This window comes from Eimeria mitis, genomic scaffold (genome assembly GCF_000499745.2).
Source record: "Eimeria mitis Houghton genomic scaffold, Emh_scaff318, whole genome shotgun sequence".
In the NCBI taxonomy this organism is placed as follows: Eukaryota; Apicomplexa; class Conoidasida; order Eucoccidiorida; family Eimeriidae; genus Eimeria; species Eimeria mitis.
This window is the reverse complement of record NW_013571522.1, coordinates 21,860-22,302: the sequence shown is the minus strand read 5'-3', so window position 1 is coordinate 22,302 and position 443 is coordinate 21,860. Positions and strand designations below refer to the sequence as shown.

General features: G+C 45.8%; 1 protein-coding gene across 1 annotated transcript in view; it reads right to left on the bottom strand.

The window, feature by feature from the left end:
• The window catches only part of EMH_0007670 (TPR domain-containing protein, putative), a gene marked incomplete at both ends in the record, with an annotated part of 4,926 nt that overhangs the window by 546 nt on the left and 3,937 nt on the right, over nucleotides 1-443 (bottom strand). The window contains 1 exon segment of the mRNA XM_013498100.1: nucleotides 164-225. Within this exon segment, the coding sequence (XP_013353554.1) occupies nucleotides 164-225 (62 nt within the window).

Here is a 443-nt window from a genome sequence, read left to right as displayed (position 1 = left end):
ATTCATTCGTTAGAGAAACACCCAACGACATCAAGCTGAAACGCAAACCCTAAACCCTAAACCCTAAACCCTAAACCCTAGAGACTCGAGTTCATCGTCTAACCCCGCATCAACGGGGGAGTGCAGAGGGTTTAGGGTTTAGGGTTTAGGGTTTCAGGCTGACCTGTCGAGGTTGTAGGGGTCAACGCTGTGGCCTCTTTTCAAGCAATGGATTGCCTCTACGTCCTGCACACAAACCCTAAACCCTAAACCCTAAACCCTAAACCCTAAGAACCCGTATAGGGTATTTTGTGTGATTGAACTGGTGTATATGTGTGCTTTTCTGAACTGTAAAAGAATACATAGTGTTTAGGGTTTAGGGTTTAGAGGGTTTAGGGTTTAGGGTTTTGAGGGTTTAGGGTTTAGGGTTTACGGTGGTTTACCTGTTCGTTATCAGCGTGGCA